At 34.6% G+C, this 12,628-nt stretch overlaps 1 protein-coding gene across 4 annotated transcripts in view; it reads right to left on the bottom strand.

Moving 5' to 3' along the window:
• Positions 1 to 2,442: 2,442 nt before the first annotated feature.
• The window catches only part of LOC149086375 (secernin-2), a 44,117-nt gene continuing 33,931 nt past the window's right edge, over positions 2,443 to 12,628 (bottom strand). For 2 of the 4 annotated variants that reach the window (XM_089255098.1, XM_089255089.1), the window contains exons 4-8: positions 11,850 to 12,049; positions 9,383 to 9,586; positions 8,726 to 8,823; positions 8,307 to 8,474; positions 2,443 to 7,000 (exon numbers count right to left, since the gene is read on the bottom strand). In XM_089255098.1, the coding sequence (XP_089111224.1) occupies positions 6,752 to 7,000; positions 8,307 to 8,474; positions 8,726 to 8,823; positions 9,383 to 9,586; positions 11,850 to 12,049 (919 nt within the window). In that variant the 3' untranslated portion in view covers positions 2,443 to 6,751. The remainder of the gene's footprint in view (positions 7,001 to 8,306; positions 8,475 to 8,725; positions 8,824 to 9,382; positions 9,587 to 11,849; positions 12,050 to 12,628) is intronic. The other 2 variants (XM_089255118.1, XM_089255108.1) reach the window with 1 other exon arrangement.

A 12,628-nucleotide genomic window follows, 5' to 3' on the forward strand; every position in this document is an offset into this window, starting at 1 on the left:
GATCGATCCTCAATAATTATTCAGACCCTGCATACAAAATATTTTTTGGAATTTCTCAAAATGGAAATTTTGTATGTTAACTTCTATGAAGGAAAAAAACCCCACTAAAACACTAGCAATAACACCCTGTGCTGCCCAGGTTTTCTATGCACTGTGGGATCATTAAGGAAGTGGAAAACCACTGCATCGTAAAGGAATAAACATGTCTGAAGGGCATAGTTTGGGAACCAGGGTAACAAAATTAAACATTCTAAAAGTCGTTAAGTGTATTAGAATCAAAGATTAATATTGCTATATACAACCTCTGACAAAGTTCGGTGAATAGTCCTGTAACATTAACGTAGATGAAATGTTAACGAAAGTTACCTTACTGTCCTTCGAAATAGTCACCTCCCATTACTATGCACCGCTGAGATCTCCTATACATGTCCTGAAAACTTTGCAAGAAGTCTTCTTTTGGGATTGAGTTCAAAAGCCTCGTCATGTTTTGTTGGATGTCAGAAATATCGTCAAATCGCTTTCCTTTCAAAGCGAGTTTGAGTCGTGGGAATAGGAAGAAGTCTGGAGGATTGAGATCTGGCGAGTATGGTGGATGTTCAATTTGCACCACCCCCTTTTTTGCCAGGAACTGTTTGACGATATTGGCTGTGTGAGGGCGAGCATTGTCGTGAACAAGGAACCATGAACCTTGTTGTGCGTACTGAGGTCGTACTCTGCGTAGACGTTTCATGAAACGGGTCAAAATTTCAATGTACCTTGCAGCATTCATCGTCGTTCCCTCAGGTAGAAATTCCTTGTGGATTTTCCTGTTCTCAGTTAAGAACCAATGCACTAAACAAGTCTTTCACGGAACACAAACAACGCTCAACTGAACAACGGTGGCGGCAGATGGTCAACACTTGCCGCTACGCATGTGCAGCGTTTTGCTTCGCCAGTGTTGCCAGATCGGCCGTTCTGACTTCATTCACCAAACTTTATTGTCAGAGGAGGTTGTAGTAGTCCTTTGAGAGAATTATTCTTAAGAATAGTCTCTATTCCCGTCAAAAAGACCAGAATATTGAAGTTTGCAGCCCACAATATTAAAGTTTAAAAGCGAGAAAATTAAACCAACATGGCTGAATTGTGCAACTTTTAGAGAAATATGAGTGAAACAGAATTTAAGTGTATGTACATTGAAGAAAACAACAGTTCTATATTTTCTTCGAATGATCGTGATTATGTAAGAATAGCTTCCTTTAATCAATCAACTCTCATAATGACCAGAGAGAACTAAAAGTTGTCATTGGGGTGAATGTGCCAAAAATTGCTTTGTTTTAAATGTTTCGGGCAATGAAAACTGATTTATATTTCATAATGTTAAACAAAATTTATTTAAAAAGAAAATGAATTTTCATTTTTTTTACATCCAGGAGAATATTCTCATTCTTTTCTTCCTCATATCTCTATTAATTTGTTCTGACTTCATTCACCGAACTTTATTCTCGGAGGTTGTATATAGTGGATGTGTTATAGTTTGTATCATTATATAGGATTTTCAATATAAAAGATCCAACTCATTGTACTAGTTTTTGTACCAATATTTTATATTCAGCAAATTATTTTGTTGAAAATTTAGAATGTGTCTTGCTGCCGATACGTTTTTTCATTAACCCCAAGATTCTACACCATAACTTATGAAGAGATTTTCTGCCTTTTAAAAAGAGGTTTTCAAAATTCTCTTCATTCCCCATTCTTATAAGTTTCATGATGAAATGCCTGCTTTAATGCTTTACACCCTGAATTTTAAAAATTCAGTTTAATCTCATTAACGAAGAGCCAGAAGTACCAATAAAACTATTTCATGAAAAGGAAAATATATCACTTTAACAAGATCAAATATAAATCCAGCATCAAATGGTTTTGTGTAGTTAAGGTTTCGCCATATGGTTGACATTTCTGGCATATGTTATAGTCGCTATATTTTCTGTGGATTTATATTTCATTAATCTGTTGCATATTTTCTGGTTTCAGATTTAAAATTACAATGGAACCTGTGAGAAAAAGAATGTCAATAGAAATAATATTTAGTTTTATAAAAGAGGGCACACACATGAAAGTGTTAATCATTTATAGGACCAGGACCATAACTGGGGGGGGGGGGAGGGGAGCAGGCAGGTCTGGTGCAAATTTCACCATTTAATCTCTCCAACATTGCAAGGGGGGTGCCAAAATTATTGCTTCCTTAGCTGATCAAGCACCTGATTGTGGTCCTATATAGAACCATCTTCTGATTCCAACAGGTTTCTGTTTCAAACAGTGTCCATCTTTTTCAGGTCTGACAGGGTTCACTAAAATGTAATTTAAGTAAAATTATCTAAGATTATCAACTAGAGTAAGAACACTAGCAAAAAGCCTGATGAAGTTCTAAAATAATTTCAGATACGGAATTATGAAGCAGAAATGGTAACTTTTAAAAAGAAATTTAATATCACAGCTCATAAACATACAGCAAAGCAATACACTTGACATAATAAACGGGAAAATAAAAATTGAAAAAATCCTAAGTGCAAAGATAATACTTAACAGATCATTACACATAGAAAACTGGTCTTGTTTCATGGACTAATTACTATGTTTACATAAGTATAATTATCATTTGCTTCACTAAACATCTTGCCATTGAGTAACTTGCCTGATTGTAACTAAAGATCACATTTTGATTGTGAAGCGATTTTTCTTATTTCACCTACGCACATGAAAATCCTGTATTCTACATCTGATAATTTGTTAGCAGTTAACTCCGTAGATGACGATTAATTGCGTCTCATAAGTGCATATTTTATAATTTCAATTTTACTCCCTATATCATTTGAGCCTTCATTTTATTGTAACAAGATATCTCCTATATGCTAACTATATTGATTCAAGAAAAGTGCCAAGTTTATAATGATGGATTGCACTTGATTGCAATTCAATGTACAGGAATTGCAATATGACAATGAGTCAAGTTCTTTGATGCCGAACAGGACAAAATATTTGTGAATGATTCGACTTAGATATAGAAAACTTGATAAAGCATGCGTAAATATATTACTTTAATTGTTAGGGTCACATTGATAAAGAAATTGATTAATCTCTGTATTTTTTGCTATTCTGAGCTATTGCATGAAGCTGTTAGTGACAGCGACTGATCTGTACTTTTCAATTTAATCTGAAAATCTTTACAATTTCATTGATATTTAACTTGCCATTTACTTTCTCAAATAATTGAATGTTGATAACATGATTTTCATTAATTATTCAGAGAAAACCTTGTTTACCAAAGGATTAATCCCAAAACCAGCATTAGTTAAAATTTATACACATGCAGGGCTCCCACTCAAAAAATTAAGAGTAGGACGGGGGGTACCCCTCTTAGACGGCATAATCATAGCATAATATAAAAAAAATCCCTGAAATTTTTTTTTTTAATTATCTCCCCATAGCACTATTTCAGTATCCTGTAAGAATGACTCAAACCAAAGCTAAATGACAGAAATGACTTAGTTACAAAAACAGTTTTTGGCCAAAATATGGTATATATTAAGAACCACACAATTCTTTTCTGTCTCTCCTCAAAATATATATTACACACTTTTTTTTTGGAGTTTTCCACAGTCCAGTCTGTCAACTCTCTTCAACAATGCATACAGCAAATTATGAGGACGTTTTTTAAGAATGACACACTTACAAAAGCACAGTGCAAAATGATGTACATCAGACCTTGTAATTTACAAAGTCAAGGAGGACCAGATGGTTTTACTGCGTTGTCCATCCCTTTTTAAAAGGATTTGTTTAAATTTTGGCGCTCAATGCCAATGTAATTGTTTTTGACAAATAAAGCACTTTCATTTCTAGCTCTTTGTTGCCGAGCATTATAAATATTGTTTACGCCTCTGCATGCCCTAAAAATGCAGAAAACAATTGAATGTTATTGGGTAGCATCAGAATCACCAAACCTAGAATAAACAGGCCTATGTATCCAACTGCTTTGCTATGCAAACACTGTTGTTTCACCTATACACAAAATGTGCACCATAATTTTGAATAATAAATGTTAGTTACTGTCCAAGACCATGAAGTAGTAAATACAAAATTACTTTTTTTTCAACCAGGCAGAAGTTTTTAATCACTACTCTACCTGTTGAACCTTCAAACTTAGCAAATAAAAAATGGTCCACATACACCCCCCGAAATAAATTAAAAAAACCATACAATTTCTGCTTCAGCAGAAACATTAACTGCCATCTACTACATTATATCAATGATTCCTTCCTCAAAATCAAGTATACAAATTTTGTTGATAGGTTGTGGTTAAAAAAGTAAGAAAAGTATGTCAAAACTGAGAAAGTAGGACATTTTACCAAAAAGTAGGACAAGTGGGAGCCCTGATACACGTCTGATTTTATTGAATCAGAAAAAATATTTTGCATTATATATATAAGTAGCGTCAAATCAAACATAATTTAGAAAATAATGAATATTTGATCCCAGTTTTCAAATTGCTGATGTCATAAGAAAAATGTATTCCTACTACTTTTATCCCAAGGAGGACCCTTCCATAATCCAAGCTGAGGGATGTTTAGTGTAATCAATTATATATCGCATAACTCTAAATTTCTTTTTAGCAAATGTGTATTTTATACACACTTATATATCGTCAATATTTCATGTATAATAACTGCAATAACAAAAATTCAATAAATAGGATTAAAAAGCTACATATAACGGGGGGACTTCTAATGTAAACCTGACTAGAGAACAAAAATTATAAAATAAAGTATAAAAATACCGGCATATTTATAGCTCTTGCAGTGACAAAAATGTGTTTGTAAATACCTTCGATTTTCATCTGAGACATACATATTTCAAATATCTACAAGATGCATGTGGGGGTTCTAGTAGTTGAGACATAATTCTTCATTTATACACTTTTTTAATGTATTTCTCTCAGATCATGCACAATCTCAGTTTTCCCTCTTATAAAAAAATGGTGAGTTTTTATTAAAAGCATTATTGACAAAGAAACCCTTACAGTAATCTATCACTTATGCATTAGTGCATCTCTTTTTACAATGCAATATATGGTCCAGTATATAGAATTGGTGCCTGAGTGGTGTGGTGATAAGATGCTCGTCTACCACTGTGAAGGTTGTCATCACGGTCCCAGGGAAGAATGTAGATATTTTCCTTAACAAGCTTCAGGTGACCGCTGATAGATGATGCCTTCATTTCGAACCCTACTAATTAATGGCAGTAAATTACAATATGACCAGAGATTCTGTTTGGTGAAGTAGTATATAGAATTTCTGCTACCAGCATAAAAGTCGAGCACAGTTTTAACGAGTGATTGCAGAAAATAGTCATGGAACTCAATACATAATATCACATGATTAGAGGAAATTAAATTTCTCATTTCTTAAACTTAATCATTAATAAAATTTTATCTCTTTGGAAAGTCATAAGATAAGAGACTATTAATTGAGCTGCATTCCAGTGATGCGAGGCCCATTGGTTTTGGCTGGAAAACCGAGGATGATGAGTGGTCGTACAACTGGTGTCGGGGCCGAAATAGCTTACATTGGGAGAGCAAAATGCGTAGAAGAAAACGATTTTATTTTACGTAATATAAGACGAGACATGCGTAGGCGTCGAACGAACATATCATACTAGGGGAAAAAGATACAAGGGAAAAGAAGACAAGCGAAAAGTCACGTAACGGATCAGCTTCACCATCTGGAGGTGACCAGAGGGATTACAAACGTAAGCTCGTACTATTCCCAACAACTGGTTTGGCTTGTTTAGTGTCATTTTAGGTTGCCTTGATTGCTCTTGTCAGATGTAAGTAAATGGGACTTTTCAAGTCGTGAAAGCGAGCCAATCTCCTGATAAAAAGTCTCGCCACAGAGAGCAACAGACCTACAATAGTTCAAATATTCAGTCATTCCAGTTCACTCATAGTTAGAAAAATATATAGCAGCACTAAAATTCATGCACAACACTAGATACGGACACACTGTTAGGTACACATGTACATTTCTTGCACTACTCATTTGGTAATAAATTGCCCATGGCGATAGAGCGGAATTGTCCTTGATTTAAAAGAAAGAAAAAAGTAAATAAATGTCTCAGATATTGGGGACTAGTTGGGGTGAACAAACTATAGTCTCTTGGGCGAACATCAAGCAGACCTTCTGTATCATGATAGTACTGTAATGCTGGATGTACCTGTTCTCCTGAGAACGCCTTGAAATCTTCTAAAGATGTAAGGCGAGGTGTATCTGGTCTTACCTGTATCATATGGTCGTATTCTAAGCTACTTAAACCATAAACCCACATGCATGTTGCTGGCCATGGAAATTCGACTTAAGGCTATTCAATTGACTGCAAGAATATATTTCAGTGAAACTCATTTGAAATTTCCATGCAAAACAAAAGTTTTCAGTAAATTTTTGATTAAAGACAATGTCTTGTATTTAAACGAACTTGGTTGTTCACCATTACCAGCGTAATAACTACATGAGCCACATGAAGCATTCTTAACCTCTTTTAAACTACCACTCTTTGTATTATTTTTTGGGTTGTATCAAATAGAACTGATTTTATGTTTTAATGTGTGTTTGTAGGTTTGAAAGTTTTTAACTTACAAACAAGTATACAGTTGAGTACATAACACACTTAAGCATATGTTATTTGTATAATAGTTGCAAGCTGCATCATGCAAGAATTTTAGTTACTGGTAAAATCTGATTTCCGAATCAACCAAATCCTTGAATAAGTCTTCAACTTCTTGCGCTTTGTCAGGAGTGAAGTTCTCTACAAAGTCATCCATATCCTTGACACATTGTGTTTCTAGTCTTCTGAGGACGCTGTTTATTTCTTTGCCTTTTTCTGAATTGCCGGACAGGATAGAATAAGCATTTTGGTGTTTCCTGTAAAGCAAGTGACTACGATCCACACTTTTCTGAAATCTTGGTTTTGTCTGTAAAAATAAAACAAAAATATTTAATTCACAGCGACATCAAAACATATGAGTCTGAAAAAAAAGGACAGGGATACCTCTTCTTACAAAGTTTTTTTTGATAATTTTTCAGCCTTGGCTAATGAATAAGGCTTCAGCTACTGAACATTTTCGTTGATATGAATGCACATGCTAACGTAAAACAGCTGTATCGTGAAGTCAGTTTTAGCGCCAATCACCATCAGAATGTCACTCGAGCCCGACTAACCCATGTCCACCTTGTAATCTTTTTTTTTATATGTAGCTCTATTTTTTTTTTCTCCTAAAAGTTATTGAATAATTTTATGTAAAATGAAAGATTAAGATGAGAGGAAATACATTGAAAAAAAACCTATGTTTTACGAGCACACGTTTTTTTCAAAGCATGACTCTTAGCATCAAACTAAACAGTTTGGACATTCTCCTTGATGCTCTAATTTTTGGTGGTGCCTGGAACGAATTAAACAAATTTCTGTAGAAACCTATAAGAAATTGTGTTTTGGCTAATGAATGCGATTCTAGAATGAATTATCTTTACTGTACATTCATTCATTTGTGCCATGCCCTGAATTATCATATATATTTCTCTAATTAAAAACTATAGAAAATGAACAAAATGTATAAAAAATGTGAAAAGCCAGCTGTCAAAACAACAAAATTCTTAAATCTTATGTTACACTCAGAGCAACAAAATTCATCTTATGTTATACTCAGAACCATTAAAATGTCTGATTGCATAGACTTGCTACTTGTATATATGTCTGAAGTTTAAATGCAGTCAGCTGAATCTTGGCTCTGATTACTTGTCGGTAAAGTTGGATGATGGATCAATTCCTCACAAACTGTTGTTGGGGGGGTCACATCTTGCCTATCTGCTCCTTTGGGGAGTAATGGCAACTAAGTAGGATTTACCTCTGAAGATTTCTACCACAGATATAAGTCGATAATTAGGGAAAGTGAATTTCCCGGACATTGGCATATAGCCTTGAAATTGTATGTAATTCATTCAATGTCCAGATAGCAGAAGACAAAATTTAAATTTTATACGTCACAGATACCTAAAAGAAATATTTTACATGAAATAATTTTAATTGGAAGCTGATTATTATTTAACTGAAGGTACACTTATGATAACGGCAATCACTTAATAATTTTTAACACCACTTTCTTCTAATAGATGAGTTCGAAGGAAAAATAAAGTATCTTGTATAATTGAAAGAAATACTGCTTTATCTAGCATTGCAAAAATATTAATCAAATAATTCGTTGAAAAATATGAATTCATCACCTTTGCTGGATCCTCGTTGTCAGGGATTGAAGGCGATACAATATGACGAGAGATTTTATTAGTTGTGCAAAAAACGAAGGGCTTGAAAACGGAATGTTTTGGGTCTGGTGTTCCAGTAAACCAATGACAACAGGATCTTTGAGAATCCAAAGGAGACAACACTGACACCTAATGAGGGGTAGAAATAATAAATGTATATTGACAAATGAACAAGATTTAAAAATTTTCCTGAAATAAAGACAAAATTATAAGCGCCAGAGTTTTACTGGGCATGAACATTTGTGGTAATTTCAGCTAAATAGAAACCATAAAAAAATCCAAACCTTTGAATTGCAAAAGAAAAAATATTAAATATAATACGTGAAAAGTAAACCTAAAAAAATTAAAACATGTTCCAGATTATTTTTGAAAGAACTCACCTGTGACCCAGTGGTTGGAAAATCCTCATCAAGGCCTAAACATATTCCACTCTCACAGTCCCTAAGAACCTCAAACATTGATAAGGTATTGAAATCTCCTGGAAAATGAGAACAGATTAAAAAAAAATAGTTTTTGTATCGGAAACTAATTTTTATAAAGAAATAAATTTAAATATGTTGCAAAGACTAGCGTTTTCGTAAAGTGGTTGACTACTTTGCATGCTGTCCAGGCTTCAGAAACTAGAAACTTCATGAAGATGATAGACTTCAGACATAAATACATCAGGTTCACTTATATAGGTTTCAGCCAAAAAATATTGCAAAAAGAAATGTAATTTTTTTAAAATTTTGTACTTGTTTAAGCAATGATTTCTATTATCAACGATGCATATTTTATCACTGAAAAAATCTAACACCTTGCATCGCACAATTCGTTTCATTAAAGAAAAATCTTGATTGAGCTTTATCTCAGCGCATTTTCATTCTGTTGACATAGTTTCGTGATTACAGTTGAGTAAATATTATTATTCTACAAATGTCTCTGAGATTTAAAGATCTATGATATAAAATCACATTGCTAACTAGCGACATCAAAGTCAGCTGTTTGCACTCTTTACACCATAAATCGCATCAAAATCCAATCAATGGGGAACATACCTCCTGATGAGAGTTTCTGCAACAAAATTTTTCCATTTTTCAGTCTTTCAGTGTCACTAGTTGTACCGTACACCTCAGCGAAATTGAAATCTCCTTTCGATGGGTCCCAGAAACCGTTTGATTGAGCATGCTCTTTCAGATCGGCACTCATGAGATCAATTTTTGTGCCGATTGTTAGGCAGTTTGAGATATTTCTATACCCCTCTGGAAAAAAAGGGGAAAAAATAATAAGTATCCATTTACACACACAAAGAGCACTTTTCTCTCTCTAATTGGTTTTAAAATTTTGATTTCTTTTTGTGGCCAGCACACAGGTTGGAAAATTCTGGGCTAAAGAGCTGTGATGATGGCTGACCAGTGCCATAGCATCAAGAAAGGCAAGCATGCATCACAACCTCCCCACCCCCAGGTTGAAGATTAATGTGCTCTGAATAAGACTACCCCTTGGTGCATCGCCTGCAGCCTTCAGGTGTGTCTGCCTTCCTTCCCCCAATCCTGGGAAGTTATTCTTAAATGTTTCATCCCCCATTGGCAATAGATCTCTTCGCAGCAGTTTAAGCCAGAATTTTCACAACCAACTAATTTATGAGCATAAAAACATTTTCAACCTATGTTGGAAATATTTTTATGCTCATAAATTAGGCCTATATTAGATGCTGACCCAAGGCCGTAGCGGGGAACTTGGGGGGGGGGGGTCTTTTCTTTCTTTCTTCTTTCTTTAGAACAGAACAACTCAGATCTATCACCATCTATGGGCAATGTACTACCTAGTGAGGTGTGCCGGAAGTGTAACTGTATGTATGTACCTAAGTCTGAGTGCATATGTAGTGTTGTTTGATTTTTCAGTGCTGCCATCTATATTTCAGAAGTGAGACTTTTTAAAGGGGAGATCGGCTCGCATTCACGCCTTGAAGTTGGGAACTACAGAAAATAAACTGACTTGGGGGTCTGGTTCTTCCCCCACCTCTGAAATGTGAGAAAATGACCATCATATTTAATGTATGGTCTCTCAGTTTGGGGAGGAGATTATCTAACTAATATTAAGCCTATTATTTCTCTCCAAAATAAAGCTATCAGATGCATCACTAATGATTATGTTACCCCTCTAATTGATCAATTTCATCGATTAAGAATTCTCCCAGTGCGTTACCTCTACTTTTATAAATCCTTATTAATAATAAAAAAACACCAATACTCCTTACCTCTTAACGTATCCCGTACTTCTGCTCGTCTAAATGCCATCTACTCACTGCCATTAGTTCATAAAAATATTCTTAAAAAACACTTTTGCTTTCCGATTCCAAAATTCTATAATAATCTACCCAGAGAAATCACTGACACTACTGCATTTACTTCCTTTAAAAAACGCCTCAAACTTTACCTACTCGAACTCATTAACATTGAGTCCCATTTCTGATTACATCCTCTAACATTATGCTTAATTAAATCACCTCCCATAATCCTGTACAAATTCATGTGTTGGCTCCATATTTATTATGTATATCGTTAACATGATATTCATATTTTTTTTTCTTTTGTGTATTTTGGGTAAATATTAAGTCTATATTAAGAACTCATGTTGATATTATTCATATGTAATTTTTATAGCACCTCCGCCGTTGCATGAGAATATTCTTTATTGTTTATATTGCAATTTTTAACATATTCATTTTTTGTTAATTATACTATTTTTATCTGTAACTACTATCTTTTTTATATTTTTTTCTCATCATATATCTGAAAATAATATCACTGTACTATATTTTTTAAACCTATTCATTGTAACAACCAGTATGGGACATCTGTCTCCTTGGTTGCCAATAATATCATATAACATGTATTCACACAAATTTTAAAATAAATTTGAATTGAATTGAAAAAGAAAAAAAATGGCCAAATCTATTGTTCTATCACTTTGCCCCCTCCCCCTGAACGAAATTTCTGGCTACCGGCCTGCACTGACCGCTAACTAACTAGAGTCTAGCACTAGCCATAAGCAAATACAGGCTCTTTGAATGCAGGTGGGGGAAATCACTGAAGGGGTTGTTTCGTGAATGGGAGAGGAATTTTTTCCCACCTCCTGCCCATGCTAACAATACAAATTCCTTGAAAATTCCTTGGGAGGAGGGGAATCGCCCCACCCCATATCGGCCTGTAGCGCAGACTCTATCAGAACCTGTTTCTCATAAGTTCAGGCTCTTGATGAAGATGAATTTTTGGGTCCTCCTATATTATATATATATAGGATTTTTTAAGGGAGGGGTGAGAGAGGAGGCTCATGCCTATAATACAAAAAGTAGCCAATTTCGCTGCCCTGAATATTTCTGGGCCCTGGGAACATAAGCTGTTTGCCCATGAGAGAAACAGACTGTGGGCTCTATTTAAGCACAAAAATTTATGCCACCAAAGTATGTTTCCATCCTGACTGATTGTGAATCAATAGTGAACAAAGGAATAATTATCTTACCAGTAACTTGCTCTGCAGCCCATAACTTCCCGGCAGTCTCAAGCACCCAGGCTTCTTTTCTGTCAGCGATTAGAAAACTGTTATGGTATGTGAAATTAGGTACAATGTCTGAGCAAGGTCCTCCTTGACCAATAGATTCCAGCAAAGATGTGATCACATCTAAAGCTTCTCTGGCTGTACTCGATCGTTCCAGACCCAGCCTTTATGGAAGGGTAAAAAATATATTTGTTACATATAACTAATGCAAGAACATTTGACAGAATCACACGGATTTCAATTTTGTATCCAAAAATTCAAAAATATTATGGTATAAATGCTTTTTATCTCTTTCCTGAGTTTTTGTGCTGTACAATAAACACTCTAAACCAGGAATGGCCAATCTTTTTCCTCATCCATGCAAATATTGAAGCCAGAAAAATCATATATATGCCTCTCCAATGTATTAAATGTTTTCTCGTGCCACACATTTTTTTTCATCACTGGTCTCATTTAGAATTTATAGATGTTCAACATATGGTGTATGGAAGTGTATCCGATTTTAAATGAACGTCCCAGTGACCCAAAAAACTTCAATTGAATTTGAGAAATGCAAACTTTTTATTTTTTCCTTTGAAAATCTTTTGAGGCAAACCTCATACCACTCTCAACACCATGGTATGCCACAGGTTGGCTATCCCCTGATTTAAAGTATATAAAACAGTCTAAATAGAGTCCCTGATCTAAATAGTATACATAGTGAATATGAACACACATAGCAAAACATTTTTCTTAATATGTAA

The sequence above is a fragment of the Pholcus phalangioides genome, unplaced genomic scaffold (genome assembly GCF_987345545.1).
Source record: "Pholcus phalangioides strain wild (caught in Gottingen) unplaced genomic scaffold, Ppha-v1.0 ptg000004l_1, whole genome shotgun sequence".
Taxonomy (NCBI): domain Eukaryota; kingdom Metazoa; phylum Arthropoda; class Arachnida; order Araneae; family Pholcidae; genus Pholcus; species Pholcus phalangioides.